General features: G+C 40.5%; 1 protein-coding gene across 3 annotated transcripts in view; it reads left to right on the top strand.

Annotated features, from left to right (window-relative positions):
* Positions 1-534: 534 nt before the first annotated feature.
* Positions 535-17,995, top strand: part of ALB (albumin) — a 28,274-nt gene continuing 10,813 nt past the window's right edge. The window contains exons 1-4 of one of the 3 annotated variants that reach the window (XM_074148142.1): positions 535-696; positions 15,448-15,603; positions 16,021-16,082; positions 16,963-17,006. Coding sequence is in view for 1 of the 3 variants with exons in the window: in XM_074148141.1 (XP_074004242.1) it covers positions 16,922-17,006 (85 nt within the window). In the remaining 2 variants the exon portion in view is untranslated. Of the gene's footprint in view, positions 697-15,447; positions 15,604-16,020; positions 16,083-16,878; positions 17,007-17,995 lie in introns of those variants that run through there. The other 2 variants (XM_074148143.1, XM_074148141.1) reach the window with 2 other exon arrangements.

The raw sequence follows: 17,995 nt of genomic DNA on the forward strand, positions 1-17,995 counted from the left end.
TTAACTTTGATAACTTTTATTGTTAATGCACTGAAATAGTACTTCTGAATCACTGAAATAGTTTTCATTTTGGGAAGGGATGAATGTATTTTCTGTTTTTCTTTTGTGTGAAAACTTACTGAATTTTTAACCCAAACTCAGGACTGCTCCAACAGCCACAAGGCCACCTTTTCCCATTGTCTCCCTCTGGCCAGTTTCAGTATTGATTCTGCTCTTTTTGTGAATAGAACTGCTTCAGATAAACTAAAATTAGACCATCATTAATTATTTTAAACAGAAATAATAAAATTGAAATTGTTCAGCCATTATGCAGCTACTGCTGATCAAGTCTGAGGGAGAAAGAAGGAAAAGAACATAAATGCCTCTGCATTCAGAAAAATACTGTTTTCTGTGCCATATGTTTTAAGAATTGTCTAAAACACTCAGTTTTAATAACTGTAAATTACACATGGAAAAGCATGATTAAAAATTGGTTTTATGCAGCCATGGCCTTTAAATTATTATTTTTTTAATATCTGTATTTCTCCATTGCAGCAAGTTTCCTGTGAGCCTCTCAATTGGTGTGGCCTTGTGAGTAAAGAACGTTAAGAAAATGCAGAGAGATTCAGAATTTAAGAGCGGTGCCAGCCTGGCAGAACTGCTTAGAGTTAGAGCAGCCCCGTTCATCAAGGGACAGCACCTCTATACATGCAGAAGGTAAACCATTTGCATTAATGCCAACACCCAAAACACTCGGTATGAAGGCCTGTCACGGAGTGACTTCTGCCTCCGTTTGGCACAGTAAGCCAGGTGATTTTGCCATTTGCTACGCTTACCCACATCAGTGTCGGTTTGAAATACGTTTGCATCCTGCTTGAACGTCTGGAAAATGATTGGTATTCCATCTCAGATACTGATATTACATGTTCTGATAGTTGCCCTTAAACCTTAGTACAACATCATGCCAGCTTTGAGCGCTTCCTCACAGGGAGGATTGGGAAAGTAAAAACAAGTCCAGAAAGCAAAACCTTCTAAATATTGTTAGAACTACAATCATAGCACAAGAGTAAATAGTGATAATACACCACTACTGTTTTGGGGATGGAAATTCAGAGTTCGCCTTAGAGAAATGAGACTTGGAAACAGTCTTCCCGTAAAAGTACCGCAAGCAAAAGACTACAAATTCAAATAGCACTTGAGAAATCTGTGTACAGTGATACGAGATGATCGACTCTGACGGAAGACTGGGCTGAAACACTGACGGCCCTGGACAGGCATTAGGCAGGCGTCCTAGGCCTGAGGAGGCAAAGGGAGGCAATACCTTTTGTATTAAAATTAAGGTTTTGATATAATTTTGCATTTTGCATTTTTCACAGTGAGCTTTACAAACTAGTCACTATTTTATACCCTTCTCTATAGACCCAGCACTAGCCAGCATATAAGAGTATTTTGAACTTGAAATTCTAAAGGGATGACTAGCTAACGATTGACTCGAAGTGTTAAGCTAGAAAGATGTTTATTCTGTAATATATTTAGTGCTTTGGGAGTCTATATCTTACCTAAGAAATGGTTTAAGCACTTGGAATCCTAAAACTGATTAGTACTCTGTGAGACTTACATTTTTACATGGATAAATGATTTTTGAAAGTAGGTTTCAGGTTCCTAATTTGTCTTACATATTTTGAGAACGTTTACCCTTTTTGAGTATAAAACTGAAAAATACCATGGCAAATTGAGGTAAATAGCATCTGGCTGAGATCCTCGCTTTCTTTCTGATTCTCTGCAAGTGCTGAAGAAGATAAAAATAAAATAAACCCAAGAAAAATCGTACGATAAACAGAAGGGTTCTGTGTGTTTCATGTATAATGGGTCTGTAATCCAAAACTGTGAATGCAGCCTCTTGAGCCAAAACCACCTGTATTTGAGTATCAAAGTTTACTTGTCGAAGTAATGGTTTGGGGTTGTTTTCTATTACTGACATTTAAGGTAGCATCAACTGTAGACTATACAAGAATCAGTGAGGAGGTTAAACATTCCTTACATTTTATGTTTTGCTTGAGTCCTGCCAGCCCATAATGATAATTTCTATAGTAACCACTTTTTAAGTAAACAATTGATTAGTTCTTGAATTAGTCCTTGAAATTGTTTCTCTTTGTGCCGCTCAGGATATCTTAATGCAAGCCGCCTTCCGCTGGCATGCAGAACAACAAGGTTCAAGCTGTTTCTTTTCTATCTTCGTACAAAGTGTGCCTAGAACATATTTATACTGCCAGGCCGGTTTATCTCTGGACAAGAAAGGGGGTGAGAATCTCCATGTAAAACTTGTAAGATCTTGGTTTCAGCAAAGGCAATGTAAGAAATTTCAATTTCTCAAAAAGATATGTAAAGTGGAAGAAAAACATTTTTTGCAGAGCTCAAATGATAATTAGAAAAATTGTCTAAAAGCCCTCAGTCGTCTAAAATTATCTAACACCTCCCCCCCTCAGGATCCTGTGGAGCGTCTGTTTTTCCAAACAGCCTTCCCTACCTTTTTTGCTGTGTGCTATTCTACTTAGTGGCTCATGTTATTTGCCGTTTTGTCTTCGCTGATGCATTTCTTTTCAGCAGCTATTTACTGCTGATTCCTGATCTCCTATTTTATGGAGAGGTTGGGATACAGGTTTTATAAAAAAAGAGGAAAGATCAATCTTTCTGTTATTTCAATTTGACACAGTAGATGGAGCCAGAATCTGGCAATCCATCTTCATCTAAAACTAATCGGAGTTGAGGGCCATGAATGACAAATTCTTACTCTTTCCAACATTCTGGAAATGAAATTTTACTAAAGCATTTGATTCTTAAACATATATGTCCTAAAAAATATTTTTTTTCCATTCAACAGTAAATATAAAGTAAGTAAAGCTGTAAAAGAAACTGCGACGATTTAGAGCTAAGGAAAAAAATCAGATGCTTCCCGATAGTGTGGGTTTTGCTCAGTGTTTGACAAATACCTTGTGCTGTGGGTACTCCCCAGCGCCAAACAAGAGGAAGCTGAGTGGTTTTGCTACCAGAGCGAATGCAGGCGATTGATGGATATGATTGATAATTTCACTACACATTGTTCTACTTCTCTCACTTAAGATATCCCTTAATGACCACGTTTTTAACAGGTTCTGTGATGACAGGGACATTAACTACCTGTGTGTTGTCTGTGTTTTGCATATTCACGGAAATGGACAGGTAAGAGCCGTGTGGTTTGTGTATGAAACAATACAGACAAAGTCCATGGTTCCTACCTACACTGTAGCTCAGAGTAACAATATTTACAATTCTTTAAATCTTTTCCCTAAGAAAAAAATTAATTATAAAATCCTGAGATACCGAAGTGGTATTTTATACTGAAGAATGGAGAATATTGCTTCAAGGAGCCTTATTCCGTCAGGCTGCTGCTAGGTGAAGAGCAGAATGCCAAAGGCCCTGCCGGCCCAGGAAGAAAAGGGAAATTGCACAGATGCACCATCTTTATGTATTTCATTGACACGTCGTGTCCCTAATATCATCTCCTGATGCTTGTTGAATATAACTATCTAAAGTAGCAAACACTTCTGCAAAGTTCTTAAGTGAAGAAAACATAAAAGGTCTCAGCCTGCTGAGAACTTTGCCATTCTCGGCACCGCCAGATTTCTCTATTGGTACCATGAGATCCTTTCTGATAGGCAGTCCTGTCCGCAAATATTTGTGCTACAGACCCATAAATACAGAATTTAAGAGAGGAAGCAGACACAAAGAGATCTAGTGGAGTAGAAACGGTTGCACATAATATCAATGGCAAAGCCAAGAATGGGACTTGTCCGTTGCAAATGCATTTTCTCTCTGATTTTGTTCCTGTGCTTCTCCCTTTCCCCATTTGCTGTAATAGGTGGCTGTTTCAGCAGTATCAGTCTGAGCATTTCCAGCTGCCTGCAATATGCAGTTATAGATTCAATGGTTTTTACTTACAGCAGCCTGAATAAAAGAGGGAAGAAAGTACAATTTGCAGAAAGCAAACTTGTATCCTGGCGTGCTGGTATGGCCTGGCTGCTGCAGTACTGCCAAACCAGCACAAATAATTGATGTCTAGGTGGTTTTAGATGTTGCTGAGGCATTCTTATTCTTATGAGGAGAAACATCTCACAGGCTTTTTATCCCGGAATAGTTAGTCAGTAAATGGAAATAATTTGCAGCAATGATGTCTGTGATTAACAGAAAGAGCCCTTTCATTGCCCTCAGGAACATTACGGGTTTTTTAACGTTGAGGTCCACGGCCTGTCTGTGCAGAAGGGTTCTGTTATCAGTAGGTGGCATGCTTCTCCCACCCAAGGGCTTGGGAAAGGCTTGCTGCATCTTAATCCAGACTCATTCTTATCGAATGCTGATACCTGTTTGCTTCAGGACACAGAGTAGCTTTCTCCGCCAGAGCTCTCTTTTAGGAAGGGATTAGGCTGGACCATCAGATTTAGAATAATCTTAATATAACCTGAGATAGTCCCGTTTTTTGCCGCCCATACTTGTGCCTTCTGCGTTTGTGCCAGAGCTCCTACCGGCCCATACTCATCCCACAGCTCATTGCAGCAGCCTTTTCATCTGCTCTTCACCTGCAGTTTTGAGTGAGTGGCCTCACATGCGGGAGGTAATTAAACCCAGATTAATTCTTTGCTGTGTGACATGGACATTTCCTACTCTTCCAGTAATCAAACTAAAAATAGTTGTGTAATTTAGTGTGAAATAACTTCCTTAAATTACTGTAGAGAGTGTCTAAAGTCCTTATGGAAAGATCCAAGGTATGATATGTCTTGGCAGTTTTGTAACTTAAACCCCTGCCTTCCCAAACCACAGGCCTAAGAAAAAGCCTTTTGCATGAAGAACAGCATCCCACTTGCAATTGTATCCACTTGTGTAAAATAAACATTTCTGCGCCATTCGTGCTGACCAGTATCTCTGCATACGTTGTTGATTTTAATTTTGACCTGATAGGAATGCATCTGTAATTTTAGATGTTACTTTACTCAAAAAAAGTTTGATTATAGCTTGATTATTCAGCAGTTTCTCATCTTCTTTTCTTAGCTTTCCAGTTCTCTGGTCACAACTGGGGTAAATTAGCAATGCACTTTTCAAAAAGCACACGGTTTTATGTAACTCCATTTCCAGTGAAGTAAGGCGAGGTTTAGCACTGCCTTCAACATGGCCAGAACTAGGCCAATGCTGGATGTATTTCAAAATCCTACACCGAGGACCTGATAACCTTACTGAGTTATCAAATAGCTACTTAGGCAATAATATCAGTGCCCAATAGACTTTTCCCATTTAAATCTGCCTTTACCCGACTTAAAGTGCAGTTATGTACTAAAAGAAGGAAGGGAGCGCTTGATTTTCCTCTCAGAAGCGGAAGTAGATAGATTGCCTACAACCAGCAATCAAATAAAATAATTTTTGTTTGAGAAAAAATGAACAATAATCTACACAGAAATTCCTTGGGAAGCCTAGTCTAAATTTCATCTTCTCCACACAATAATTTTTGGTTCCAATGTTACATCATTTTGAATTTAATTTTATGACCATCTTGATCACAAAGTTTTCTTTTTGTGGGTGGCAAGCTAAGATGATCTAAGTCCATGAGTGGGAGTGGGTTTACGTGTCTGAGAGTGTCACTGGGACTAATACAATCTAATCTGCACGTTCCTAGAAGTCTGAAGAGGAAAATCATAACCCCTCTAAAAGGCTAAGTCTGTCACAAATCACCAGTCTTGGTCTCTAAGAAGAGACATCAAGGTCAGGCATAGTAGCTGGTCTCTATCATTCCTCGTCTGAGAAACGGGCACTTGTCCATGTAGGTCACAGTTGAGTACTGGTTCTAGGGTAGTAGTGGTGCAGTTTGTTAATTTGTTTTGAATTTTTATTGGGCATAGGTCAGGGTTAGCACATTAAAAGATGTTTGTCATTTGAAGGGTTTGAACATTTTAAACCTTCACTCTTTTTTGAACTGATTTGGTTGTAGGTCACAAAACACCATCCCTGGGAACAACGAATGCCTTCAGAAGAGTGATTTCCCATGGATTCGGTGCTGCCATAGCTCAGATTTCTGTTGGGAGTTCTGCTGTTGTCTTCAGCAGCAGCAAAGATGTGCTGGGGATATTTCTGATCAAGCAACCACCATGACATAGATTAGACCCTGTCTACCTATTTGTTGCACAGTTTTCACGTAAAATGTCAATTAGTTGAATCCAAACTCTTGCACTGGAAGCATCGGAGTTCTGATAACTTTGGATTTCATGAAAGTTTATGTTTTCTATAGAACAATATTGGTGATAACAAACCTGCGGGTTAAACCCTGTGCTTGTAGGATTTCTAGCTTTGGGGCACCCAGTCAAATGGGCCAAGAACATCAGTGTTCTGGGATGCCAGAGCGTCCATCCCAAAACTCTGAGAGCGCTGACAGCAGTGAGGCTGCAGTGCCCAGCCGTGCAGCAGGCAGGACCTTGGAGGCCGTGAGACCTGTGTTCGTGGCAAGCTTTCAATGTTTTCAGGCTTCTCGTTCTTACACAGGGAGCGAAGTGCTAGGGCTTGGCTCAGCACTGGGCTCTCTGCTCTGCCAGAAGGAACTGCGAGAAATTTGGTTCAACAAATACGTAATTTGCACAGCTTCCAACTTCCCTTCCCAGCGAGCCAGGAGTCTGGCAACCTGAGGCAGCCCTGGCATAGGAAATAGTTACTAAGACACAGGAAGCAGATATAAGGTACAAATCGGGTATTGTAGACACCTGAAGCTTAGTAAGACAGTCCCGCTCTGTGTTTCCAGCACTCATAGTCCTGGAGAAAAGTCAGAAACCCAAGTTCCCATAAAAGCGCAGGAGCCAGATGAGGGCAATTCTAAATTCATTCCTATCATTTAATTCCATGAGTTATTTTTGAGACCTCTAGATAGATTATGAATATGCTTGATTGGTGATATCGAACCACTGTTGCTATTAGAATAAAAGGCATTGGAACAGAAGGCAAATGTCAAGGCCTGTCAGCGTGGGTTGGAGGGCAGTGTAGAGGAATGGCCTAGCGAGTACAGCCACTGGCTAATTGATCCAAAAGACAACACTAAACGCTTCATGTGCAAAGAGTTTGTTAATATTTCTTTTCATGACTTGAGAATAATTCTCGAGCTAGCATTCAAATTAGAAAAAAAAACCAACACAGCTGTTCAGCCTTTGCAAAGCCACAGATCTGTCTGGTGCCTCCTTTTAATTCCTTTGATGTGACTGTCTGGACCAATCTTTTTATTACTTATTTTAAAGAAGTACCTGAGCCATACAGATCTTTGCGAAGCTTAATCACATATTTTGGTCTTGGATGAAATTTTTCTGATTCTTGCGATGTACTGAGGAACCTCTCTTAAAATCAGGCTTTCCTGAAGGCTCTCTAATTAGGTACCACAAATCACTTGTCTCCTTTGAAAATCAGAGTTTGTAAGTACTACTCTAAAGAAAAGACAAACAAACAAACAAAACAAGCAACACTGCCTCAGTTTCATACTGTTTTTAGTCACTTCCTTAACATTGGGAATCCCAGGTTTCCAGGATGACATGCTACAAATACAGGTAAAGGAGAACATATGAAGGAAAACAGCAACCAGACGACAGACAACTTTTTGTTGCTGCTGCAAATCAAATTCTCTTCAAAGAGACCATTACATGCTGATAATGTCATTGGGAGTTTGATTCACGTTTGAGGTAGTGCTGGACCTGGAACTACAAGCCAGAGATCACCTGATAAATGTGGTCTCTCTGAATGCTGCTTGAAAAGCTTTTAGCTGTTAAAAACAATTGATTTTTTCAGACAGAAGAGTACACATGCTGAGGTTTGACTAATTGAACTTTGCTTCTGAGCCTAAGAAAAAAAAATGGTGAAATATTTCACTGTGGTTTTGGATTTCACCTGTGGGGACAGAAAGCTTCACGTTTAATTCATAGAGCCTCAGAATAATATGGAGGAGTGGATTATCTTCTCATGTCAGTGAGCAAGTGACAGTGTCAACTTTCAAAATTTCTTAACCTGCTTGCTTTGAAAGAACGGAGCAGGCTCAGTCCTAGCTGGCCTTCTTAGGGAGCTGCAGAGCTCTGGACCCCGTTTCTTCCTCTTCATCCTCACCCCTCTGCTCGCAGAGTTTCAGAGCTGCCTGCTGGGATGCCGGGAGGTGAGTCCTACCTCTGTCCAGATACTGGCTCTGAGGAAATTGAAAACCTGGGTTCTTAAAGGAATGCTGAAAGGAGCAATATTTTTGAATGGCACTGTGACAGAGCTTTGCTCAGCATATATGGGACTGAAAGGATTCTTCCCTACACGCTCATCTCTCGCACTATAAACATTCCCCCCGCGACAAGGACATACAAATGGCTCTACAAACTTCTGTTCTCCTGTTGAGGTGACAGTTCAGGCCCTGACTCTTAGCTAAGGAAATTCCAAAGGCAGTAGGGAATATCTGAGGTGGGAAACGCCGCTCCTGCTCCAGGGCTTCATTTAAAATAAGTATCTTTCCATTTTTTGAATTTGTGAGAGCTTTCCCTTCAGGAGCTGCTTACTCAGAAATGGAGGAAAGAACAAGAATAGGATCACTCTCTTTTTCTTCTTAATACTGGAACATTTGCAAGTTGTCTCAAATAGATAAAAGTACCTTCCCAAGAAACAAACCAGCATAAAAAATTCCAGAGGCCATAACAGAAAAACCAGCCCACAGCTAGAGAACAATTACAGCAGCGACACAGAATCTGTTTCTATGGAGATGGACATGAAAGAGGAAATATTTATCAGCTCTGCAATTCTTAGGCCAGAATGGGAAAACTAAGTTTATGATGAAACTAAATGAAAAATAGGACAAAGCAAGAGTGTCAGCACTGCGGAGGGGCAGTGTCTGTCAGGGATGCAGTAATACCGGGGTGTCTCAGCTGCGGAATGGGGCAGTTGTGTAAAATCTCAGAAATTTTCCAGCAGTCCTACAGCCCCAGTAGACATAAAGCAATTTTTTCAACTCTTTAGTATTTCGAGTTGGGAGCAAAACCAACAGCTCCTAGAGTCATTAGTTTGGTTTCAACATGCTTTTCTTTTGATTTTAGCAAATACACCTGCTTGCACTTACAAAAAGTTTGTAGCCATGATTGTAGCCATAAATTGAAGCTCACAGATGAGCACCTTAAAGATTTTCCTTAAAGGAATTAAAAAAACAACAATCTCCAAACATTTCCTGCCGTTCCTCTGAAGTTTTCAAGATCTCTTTCGTTGCTAAACGTGAGGTATGTCAAAACTAGGAAAAAAAAATATTAACAATCTCATGCCAAACAAAAACTTTCGGCTTTGGCTCTTGACTGAGCTGTGTTCACCAAGTGGCTCCTCTGTACTGCCAAGGACCATCAAGCTACAGCTGACTGCAGTCACGCTTTGCCAGGCACCGTGCCACCAACAATTTCTTTGAGGTTAAATGCCATTTATTAGCTATCGGAAACAAAACAGCCACGGCGGAGACAGAGCAGTGAAAAGGATGAACCGCGGAGACTCTTAGTGGGAATTTTCAGAGAACTCACTCACAGCAGAGCTGTTAGGATGGTTAGAAACACGCGAAGTAGCTCACAGCTAAACATAAGCGTAAGTAGAACAGATTGAACAATAGTTTATCAAACAGGAAAATGCGTGAGAAGTGTATCAAAATTGGCGGGAAATTAAGAATAGAAAAAAAAAGTAGAGTTTAAACAAAATCAGTTCTTGTTATGCTATTGAAAAAGCACTGTAATGAAATGTATATCCCACATGTATCAGCTATGCCAACTGTTGTTAAATGTCACCTCAAAGAAGAACGAAAGCAGCCACTGAGAACATGAGCTTCTGGGGAGATGCGACATCAGCGGGATACAAACCAGCAAAAACATGTGGATGATCAAACTCAGAAGAAGAGAGGCTGCAAAGCTCAGGCAGCAGCATGGAAACTGGAAACTTGAGCGCCAGAAAGTTTCTAGGGCACAAGTGAACGTACTGGATTCCAAAGGTCTCCGGGGAATTATGTAAGAGGAAGAAAAAAGATCCCCACCGAGAGTTGTATCACGGAACAAACATCAGTCACGCCACCCCAACAATTTACATCCCAGGGAGCACAGCAAAGGAACTTACAAAAAACACTGAAGCAAAAGGTTCTTTCTGGTAAGGACTTCATGAACTGAGTAAGGCTGCACCCGGGATAAGGCTTTCCTGCAGCTGTTTTGTAGCTAGATGCGCACTTCACCCAGACCAAAACATCACTCTGGTGTTTTTCGAGGGACCTTATCACTAGAAATGGATAAAATGATGAGCCAGTACCTCAATCTGCTTTGCAGATTACCTACTTGTGTTGACAAAAAAAAAAGTAAGGGGAACATGAAAAAAAGAGACTAATTCTGAGAAGTCACCAAATTTTCCAGCTGAGAGCCCTCACAAAACATTGAAGGCTGTCTATTTGGGTAGATTAAAGCAATTTAATGCATTATAGAGAGTCACTAGGAAATGCGTACAATCAGGAAGGTATTACCTCACACGGCAAAACAAAACCACTCTTGTACTTGCTGCCAAAGGATGGTATTGGCAGCTGTTGCTTGATAAGGGCAACAGCTACATCACCACACCGTGGGTTTCCTGGGACAGACTGGGAGGGATGGTCGAGTGCCCCAGGGATCAAGCATACAGCATTGGAAAAGCAGGACAGGCAGCAAGACTCGCTAACGGGACTCCAACACTTCTGAGATTAATGTTGAAACGGAGAATGTTTTGGATGTGAAGACAGTATGGCAAGAAGCGTAGCAAGGTATGAACTTGATCTCCTCTCTTTTACAGCGTAAGGAGGAAAGATGGAAGAACAAGGTGATTTCTGGCTCACTGCTGCACCACACGTGATTTACTTGCTCACTTACCCACAGCTTGCTTTCAACAGCTGAAACCAACAGAGAAGATAGCCCACGTGTAAGATACTACTACATCATATCAAAGCCTTCATTAAAAAATGTCTAACTTTTTTTTTTTTTTTTCTCCATGTCAGCCTATACATAAACCCTCAGGATGAGTAGAGGATGGTAATGCAAGAGATGCAGTTCATCTAAAGGATAAAGCAAAGAGTAGGGACTAACTTGCTCCTTCTGAAGTTCAGTGATGTTCTGCAGTGTGCATTAGTAGACAGCACGTTGCCACCGAGATGGTGATCGGGACTTTGTTTCTAGAAATATGGCAACCAGGAGCTTTCACATTAATCTTACTAATACCCACAGAAAAATGTCCACGCAACTGAAGTATCGTGCCATCACCAGCATGTGTAACAAGCTCCACCAGCAGAGCGGGGAAGGAGAATCTTCAGAAACTGCTGTAAATAATCAGAAAGCTTATTTATGAAGAACCCTACACACCCCCAGAACACTGTTGCACGATGGTCTTGGAAGAGCAGAGCTAAAGCTGAGATACCGTGAGATGCACATAGGTGATTTCTCGCGCAGCAATCACAAAGCAAAAGCTTTGAAAACCGCATTTTCCGTCCTAAGGCAAAGCGTCATGTAAAGCAACTATATAGGAGATTGAAGGCAGGAACTTGAAAGAACACGAATAAGCTCTGACCAGAGGGTAACAATTGCTACTCGCATCCTAACGGTACTTGGAAGATCTCCATATGAAAAAGAGGCATCATATACAAGCAATACACTGTTAAATACATATTCTTGAGAAGAGTTATTATTGAAAACTTAGAAGCCAAAATTGGAGCCATTTTGACTTCTCATATGCAGATAACTATGAGAGAGATGAAAGATCTGGTAAAGAGCTATGTCATACTTAGGAAGATGCAGGGCCAGGCAATGAATTAGGGGACTACCTAAACAAAAAGAAAGGAATAACTTAAAAAAGCAGAGTAATTCGTGTGTGTGTGTGTCTTGAGATGGACTTTGGAAGGTGTAATGTCAAAGTATGTGATCAGGTTATTAAATCCAAGTTTAACTTTGCAATCTGGAAAACACACATCCACAATACCTAACAGTACACGTACAAAACATTTTCACACACATACGAAAACCTTTTTTTTTAGTGTGCTTTTCAGCATAATTAATAAAATGTCTGCTTTCCAGATGGACTTGGTGATAGAGGGGATGGTGAGGTCTGCATGTCACCCTGTCTGAGCTCTTTCTCCCTCACTTTGAAGTAAACACCAAATACTGCATGTTCTGGCTGCTGCTCTCTGTGTTCTCCATTTTGGCACGAAGTTCAGGTTTGCAAAACTATTTTGGTGTTGAGGATGCAGATTTGTGGTCTTGAATCTGTTCCGGCAGAGGACTACAGGAATAAGACAGTAAATTACAAATTGAGCTTATTGCAATTAGGTGTTCGAATTATTTAGGGGCAGTGATACTATGGTTAGTCACTCTGGTTGATTTAAAAATACTTATTTTAATGAGAGAAAACTCTGTAGATCTGCAGATGAGTGGCTGATAACCCCAGATGGGTGGCTTAGCATCAGAACCAAGGATGTGCCCACACGATATGCCCTGTCACGGGATGGCGTTACCCACACCTTAGCAGGTCTCTGCCTATTCAGCTGCAGTGACCAAATCCTTCCCATGTTTCTGTTTGCTCGTCAGATGGGCCTTCTTGCTCATTTTATATCTATGGGGCCATCTCTGTTCAAATAAAAGGCATATATCTGTTTGAGATGTTTGACTTGTTTTACATGGGAGCCAAACATCAGTGATAAGAATAGCAAACACGATGCAGTGGAGCAGGAAAAGACTGGTACCTGACCACGTGTCCAGAACTACAGACATTTATTTAGAAATATATTTATAATTACAGTTATTTAAAAAATGAGCTACTGTCCAATGGAACAAAATAACAGCTAAGCTATATGTTGTAGGCACAGGACTGGAAATAGAGGGTGGCAACCCCTTTTTCAGCATTACCTCACCTCCACCTGCAGACAGACGCAGAGAAGTAGCACTTTTTTCACTGGTTCCATCCACTTTGGCAGAAGGCTATTCTTCATTTTGAGGAAGAAAAAAAATTGCTAGTTGGCTGCCCTCCTTTGTGTTATCATTAGATACGTAAAAAGCCAAAGCAAAACAAAGAACAAAGCCATCCCCAAACCAGAACTGCGGTTACTGGCAGCAGTTGTGGTCCTGGCACACGAACATCTTGAGGTCTGGTGAATATGTCACCGTCCATTCATGCAAACAAAACTTTTGGTCTTCAAAACAAAGAAGGAACAGCAGTAAATAAAATTGAGGGCCACAAAATTAGAGGGTTACTAATAGTCTTTGTTTTTTGAGAGATCGCTTTGAAGAGAACTTACTTTCCAAAAGTGCTCTGGCAGTTGATCTGATGATGATACGTCATACTTGTTACTCAAAGTCTATTGCAATTTTAGTACATGTTGATCCACATATGTGTAACTTTCAGTAGGAACATTAATCCCAGTGAAACATGCATAGCTTTCCCTTCAGCTTCTGAATGCTTTCTACTCTCCTACAATCTCCTCCAAATACAAACCACCCGAACACAGAGGTGAATGGCTGGGTTTTTCTGATAAGGGAGGTGTTATTGTAAAATTCACATCTCAGAAATTCCTGAGGAGCACATGGCTCTACGCTGGCATCCCTTCATCCTTACTGATTATGTTGCACCCAGCGTAAGAGAGCACACAGCACAAAATGAAGCTTGGCCATATGCAGACAGAAGCTGGTTAAACAGGTCCCTGAAAGAATTTCTCCAGCAGGAGTCTGAGAATGAAGTAATTCACTTTATATCTGCTCTTTCACTTTGCACAGCGTGGCACAATGCAATATTTTAAAATGATGCCTCCTTTTTATCCAGGTCTCTTACTCTTGGAATTACTGTCCTTTGGTCCCCCACATCTGAAATAACACTAATTACCCTCTGTAACTTTAGACATAAATGCATGTGAAAATGCATTCATCTCAAAATGCAATTGATATGTTCCTTTCCGTAATCCCAGGATAATTTGTTGAAAGTGTACTCAATGCAGTATGGAAGAATTGAGTAAGAGGAAGCTCAGTATAATATCTAATATCGTTAAACAAACACCAGCATTGGAGTTCAGGTCTCTCAGCAGTTATATGAAATGTTGGCATGGGGTACAGGACAGACAACAGAAGATATCTAGAAATAAACATGGACCCTGTATTACAAACTTACATATTAACTCTAGGGGACCACTAGTGTTCTTGCTAACACTGCACAATGCTGCAGGGGAAAATTCCAGAGAGCTTTCAAGATGCAACATTACCTATCAAGACTTTTTCTTGTGCTAAATTTCAGCATAACAGAAAATATTTTCCCCTCCCAGTCCTTAGCTGCGAGCATTTCAAGAGCTCTTCTAAGGCATGATTTGCCACTGCCACATTTTGTCACCACTTTGACTTGGGCAATGTCTGGTCGCCTTTTGCAGTCGCCTTATGGTTATACCTGAATGTGTGTCTGTATCTCACTGAATGCTCTGTTCAGATTTGAAAGGAGACACAGGTTCAAGATGTGGGTAAATCAAGCTGACGTTTGTAGGAAAGTTATATTCCGTTTTTACATTGGCTTTCATTGGGTCAGAAGGTACACGTCGGGTTCCTGAGTTTGCATTCCTTTTATCTGATATCTTGGAAAAAAAATATTAAGCCCCATTAGCCACCGTTCCACATATCACCATTTGTATCAATGCAAAATGTGTGCAGAAGTTTGCAAACACAGAATGCTGATACTTCCAAATGTCGGTCATTTAAGGGACTGTGGGGAAAAACGTGAGGGAATCTTCAGCCATTCTCAACATTAGAGGCTAATAAAAAGATCCACCTTTTAGTGATGGGTTCTTCTTTGGCAGAGGGATATGGTAAAGCCAGTTACAGACTGAAGTGTTTAACCAGCTCTTCCCTGGAATTTTGTTCGTCCAAAGCAGCACATGTCTGAAAAGTCCAGGCTGTTCATCATAATTCCCATCATTCTCCAGAAAGTTGGGATTTTCCTACAACCACCTGAAAATAACCCCTATTTCTAACATAAGAGTTATGCAGATAACCTTTAATTCCCAAATAGAGCCTTGTTCCTTAAAATCACTCACAAGAATGCTGTTTTTCACCCACAAAGATAACAGGAGCAGACTTGGGGAAATGCAGAACTTTTTTGCAAAAGCAGCAGGTAGTATGAATTTCATTGCATCCAACTATTCTGTAAACTCATCTAAGCTGTATGTGGTTATTCACGGAGAACAGAATGGTCTTTCTGAAAGACAAGATGCATTGCCTTGACATTTTTCTAAATGAAAATTGCCTGCAAATATTTTATGCTTAGACACGTCATTGAATTTATTTCAGACATGTTTAAAAACTCAAGTTCAGAAACAAAGCGAAGTATTTTCTTTTTCTTTTTTGGTGTTTGTTTGTTTGTTTGTTTTTTTGGTTTTTTTGTCAGTTTTCCAGGAAACTGAAAAATTAATTATTCAAACTGCTCCCTGTAGGAATAATAGAGAGTTGTGGTAAAACTGCCCACTTGAGAAAGAAACAGCGTAGAAAAGGGAAGCTGAAGGCCTAAGGAAGTGTTAGAAGACCTCGCTCTAAGCAAAACCAGGTGGGTACCTGCTACTGAAGCAATGGGTTGCAGGGCAGAGCACGACCTGAGAATAGTTGTGTGCGTTGACATCCAGCCCCCGGAGAGAGAAATACATTAAAAGTAAATCAATATTTCCCACTGTGGAACTACATCACTTTGCACTCAGTGAGGATCCAGCCTTGTTATTTTTATTAAAGTCTCTCACTGAGTGTTCTGGAATAATAACTTCAATTTTATTCCATGTCCTGGGGCTCTGTGCAAACTTCACAGTTCTTCCTGTGTCTCGTCTCCTAAGTTATTGACTAATCAATACAAAATTTTCAGAGAGCAGTGCTTAATTAAGAGATTATTCTTGGGAGGATGTCAGCACAAATGAGGAATTGCAAAAATTATGAAACGACAGCTCTTGCAAATGTTTACACGTCTGTTTGGCAGTTTTCTAGATGCTGGTGAAGAGCAGTACCCAGAGACAACCAGACTGGGACCTAACAAATCAGGTGGGCACATCAACCTGTGGCTGTTTGAGAATCTTTCCTCTTGGATGCTGCCCTCGGTGTGCGTCCCAAAATTTGGGGTGAGATGCAGTCTCATAGAGCGAAATAGTGTCACTTCCCAGTTACTGACGCAGACCTGTTGCCTGCGTGAAATTGCTCCACTCCGGAGCTACAGGTGCTGGGAGATTCGGATTCCTTGGTACCTGTTCCACACGTTTGCCTTCTGTTTCTGTAAGAATTCGGAAGCCAATTGAAATTGGAGCTGCTGTTTACCTCTATCTTTGTGCTTGTGGCTGCATTTACCAATCTGCATTTTTTATACCAAAGTCTAGATAAGCCGTCTCATCTTTGTAAAGCAATTTAAAATGAAAATTCTCTAATTGCAAGCACGTACGTGGACTTAGCCCTATCTGGGTGAATTCTTACTGTACAATATCAACCTCCTCTGCCTCTGGACAAATATTAGCAAAAAAAAAAGAAAAAAGAAGCATGGCTATAGGATTAGACTTGATGACTTTTTTGTCTGATGCCTTGAACTCCTTGTTTGTCATTTGATAAGGAAATTTACGCAAAACTTTTATCTATTTGGGTGCTGGAAGGTTCAACCTTTTCAGGACAAAAAGGCCCCGAGTAACACATAATAAACAAATAATATCAAATTCATTTTTGGCAAGGACAGTCCAAGTTTTGTAATCTTCTTCAGACCAAATGGAAATCTACAAATGCCAGCTCTAGGGTTAATATTTTACAGACACGGGCAGTAAAGGGTATATAAGCAAATGCCTTCCCTTCAATCTTCCTAGCATTTCTGAATAATTTAGCCCACATTGTAATTTGCAATCATGAAGTGGGTAACATTAATTTCATTTATTTTCCTCTTTAGTTCTGCTACATCCAGGAATCTGGAAAGAGTTGCTCGAGACGCAGGTAAGAAAGGTCTAATTAGTTGTCTTTGCAGGCTTTATTATATCAATGTAATGATTTTAATGCAGTTTTACAAACAATTCTTGCAAGCCTGATCCAAAGAGAACAGAAAGATTTGGTTGACTTGAGAAGAAACTAAATGAAGAAATGGCGAGGAGATGGGTAGAACACTCCAGACAACTCAACTGGGCAATGTCCCTGTGCAGCGTCAGTGTAGTGCATGGGCAGATGTTTGTTGATTATTCAGAATCTGTTACTTCCCAGCATGGAGAAAGCGGCTGCACTGTGCTTTTGGAAGTGCTGCCTGTTGAATGGTAGTTCCTAACCGAGCTCCTCACCAGTTAAAGACAAGGGTTTTCACATGAGTAGGTCAGAAATCCAAAAATCTACCTCTCAGTCTGGGCTGTAAGAAGACTAGCTGAAGATTCCTTATTGTGTCATTTCTCCCTGGATTATAAAACTTTAGACAGTAGTCAAACAAATATTTCTGCAGGCAGTCCTAGAAGTTTTTCCCCTGATATTTTTTATTTTTGTTTGAACCATGAAAATACCTAAATTTAACAAAACTGAGTTTTCAGGAGCCGACCAGAAATGCTGATGAACAGCAGCAAAAAAAATTTTAAATTACAATTTTTTGCACTAAAACCCTTATTATTAAAGCAGGTATATTCCATTAGGTAAAGGAATTACTCCTCATGTTTTCTACATGCTCCTGAGTGGTATTTCTAGAAGAAAAGGGCTCCCTCATTCTAGCGCATTCATTAGTGTGGCCACATGCCTCGGTATCTGCTGGGAAAATCTTGGGGGAGTCTTCTGACCAGGAGTGAGGTATAACTACAACCTGTATTTACAGCCAAGGGAAGGCACTTTTCTGCCTGAAGAGCACAGAGGATATGCAGCGGGTGGAACAAGAATATGAATCTGCCAAGCTAATAGTTTTGTGTTTGAAAAGAGAAAATTCTACTAATGCTTGCTCTAATCAAACTGTAGCT

This window comes from Numenius arquata, chromosome 5, assembly GCF_964106895.1.
Source record: "Numenius arquata chromosome 5, bNumArq3.hap1.1, whole genome shotgun sequence".
NCBI classification, from domain to species: domain Eukaryota; kingdom Metazoa; phylum Chordata; class Aves; order Charadriiformes; family Scolopacidae; genus Numenius; species Numenius arquata.